We start from the raw sequence: 2,500 nt of genomic DNA, 5'->3' as shown, positions 1-2,500 counted from the left end.
AGTCCGTCTATCTTAGGGGCAGTCCCTCCCCGTCTCTCCTCCTTCACCTGTCGCACCCTCAGCGCTGACTCTCTCTCTCTCTCTCTCTCTCCGCCCCCGCCTCCCTCCTCGCCGCGTGTAAGATGAGTCTAGAGGCGCGATGAGCTCGGGAATGAGGTCATGGTTGCTCTGAGCCAGGGCGAGTCACGAGGCCGAAGTCGGAGCCAGGCGATCCGAACGTGGGCGACGGGCCTGCCAGACGTACAAAACTGTTTGTTATTATTTCAGATATGGTCTTTTCTATCTTATGCTTTCTGATATCACGGGATGTAATGAATCGTTTGGTCGTGCATGCGCAGCGTCTTAGTTGATATCTTTTACCGGAATCGGAATGTATGTGATGGAATGCGGTATGACAGGAGGGTTCTGTTTAACAACACAAAACATCATTTCTTGAATCTTATAAATTTTCATGTCATTCCAGTTAGTCAACTCTATAGCTGCACCGAAACACTCTATATATTACAGTAAGAATAAACGGAAATCTTCTTACCCTAAATAAATGCCTTCCCCCGTGTTTATAAGATGTTGACAGTTGTGTTATCGAACGCGACAAAGTTGCCAAAATAGCGGTTAAGCGCTGAGTTTGATGCATTGCAATGTAAGCAGCATTATGTACAAAATGCACATTTCCATGAGTTTCGCATGTTTTTGCGTATATTATGCAGATACTGGTTTTCTTCTGTTACAGAAAGAAAAAAGAAAGGACAAAAGACTGATATCAGGCTTGTTAATCCATGGCTCAAGATCCACGATGCTTATCAATAAAGTCTGTACTTCAGCTCAGAGTTTACGGAATGCTCTTCCCTTAACCGTGATGATGTTCATTCTTCTAAATAAGATTACGATTTTTTTCGTTAGTATCTCCTTTTTAAAGCGACTTGCAATATACATAAATGTTTTTTTTGACCTGAAGCAACTATTAAACATTACATATTAAAAAAATTAGGATAGGTTTAGAAACTCGTTTAAAACGTGCCCTGCTGATTATTTGGAGGAGCTAAATCGGCGGTAAACGCAATGCGTGATCAATACAGTCAAGAATATATCATACACGACCTTCTACAAATAACATATTCACCAGAAAACTCCCTACATACCCTCAATCAGTCATACACAAACAACAAAGCTACATAATCATAAACCAGCTTTTTTTTTTGTAGCGGACGCTGCCTCCACTCTAGCGCCCTTTCCCCTCCCTCCCCCCCCTGACCCACCCCCCTCCATGGCAACACTCGAACGCGGCCTTGAGTCAGTGTCACAGGCCGGACTCCTTCTTGCGAGTTTATCGGTGACTCACCCTCACACGGGGATCCCTGCGTCATTTCCCCCCCACAATCGCGTGATCGCCGGAACGACAGGGAGCGATTGCCTCATTGGGGAGCGAGTGACAGAGCGCGAGACAGCGATCTGCAGCGCCTTCCACGGGATCGGTTGTGAGAGAGAGAGAGAGAGGGGGAATAACTTTCCTTCGGGGGCGAGATTTGTTGTTGTTGTTCTTACGTGTCTTGAGTGTGTGTGTGTGTTTTTTCTTTTTTTTTCATATCTCTCTCTCATTGACTCTTCTCTCTCCTTCATTCATTCATAAATTCGGTTGATTCACGATGTTTTCCTCGGGTCCCAACTACAATAAGCTGAAAACCAATCTCAGGCTGGCGATTAGTAGGCTGAAATTACTGGAGAAGAAGAAGACGGAGTTGAATCAGAAGGCGAAGAAGGAGGTTGCCGATTACCTTGCGGCAGGAAAAGTGAGTTATATATATATATATTTTTTTGGTGTATTTGGTTTTGAAAGGATTTTTTTTTTTGGTTGTGTTTTTATTTGCAGTGATGATGTCATTGGTAATTGGCAGGTCGTTTATAACTGTTTTGTTGGGGCATAGGTGTGTGCTAAGTGATTCCAGGGTAAATACTAAATTATATTTGAATTTAAAAGTTAAATTAGTAGTGGTCTAGATGGTTGTTGGTGACATTATCAGTCCGGTATTTTATCTGTCGTAAAAAAGTTAAGTCTTACTGATCTGTGCACAAGGCTTAATCCTTTGACGTATGTAAATATAATAGGAAAAATTGGTTTAGTGCATGGCAGTCAGACTTTTCTGATTGACAGCATATGAAATTAATAAATTGGTAAAATTAAAGATGTTTTTCATCTATGACATATCCTACTCAAATTGAAAAAAGTTATTTGATATTGAAATATGATACTAACAGCTGCTCCTTTGACCTTTATCCATCACTGGTGAGCAATCAATGTTGTATTTTTTATTAAACTGATGTGCATTTGTCTAGAAAATGAGCTGTCTATCTCTTATATAGGTGCCAAAAAAGTTTATCCCATATAAAAATTTAATCCAGATTCTAGTGCACATGGGAATGGCAGCATCCAGGATCAACTTTTAATACATCTCTGAACCATGCCTCTAATTGAAGGGAAGTAGTTAATCCTCAATGTGATTTT

At 41.2% G+C, this 2,500-nt stretch overlaps 1 protein-coding gene and 1 pseudogene across 1 annotated transcript in view; one reads left to right on the top strand and one right to left on the bottom strand.

The window, feature by feature from the left end:
• Positions 1 to 209, bottom strand: part of LOC119574984 — a 9,363-nt pseudogene extending 9,154 nt beyond the window's left edge.
• Positions 210 to 1,266: 1,057 nt separating this feature from the next.
• The window catches only part of LOC119574983, a gene marked incomplete at its 3' end in the record, with an annotated part of 8,979 nt that continues 7,745 nt past the window's right edge, over positions 1,267 to 2,500 (top strand). The window contains 1 exon segment of the mRNA XM_037922288.1: positions 1,267 to 1,787. Coding sequence (XP_037778216.1) covers positions 1,644 to 1,787 — 144 coding nt within the window.

Source organism: Penaeus monodon, chromosome 7 (genome assembly GCF_015228065.2).
Source record: "Penaeus monodon isolate SGIC_2016 chromosome 7, NSTDA_Pmon_1, whole genome shotgun sequence".
NCBI classification, from domain to species: Eukaryota; Metazoa; Arthropoda; class Malacostraca; order Decapoda; family Penaeidae; genus Penaeus; species Penaeus monodon.
This window is presented reverse-complemented; position numbering and strand designations above follow the sequence as displayed.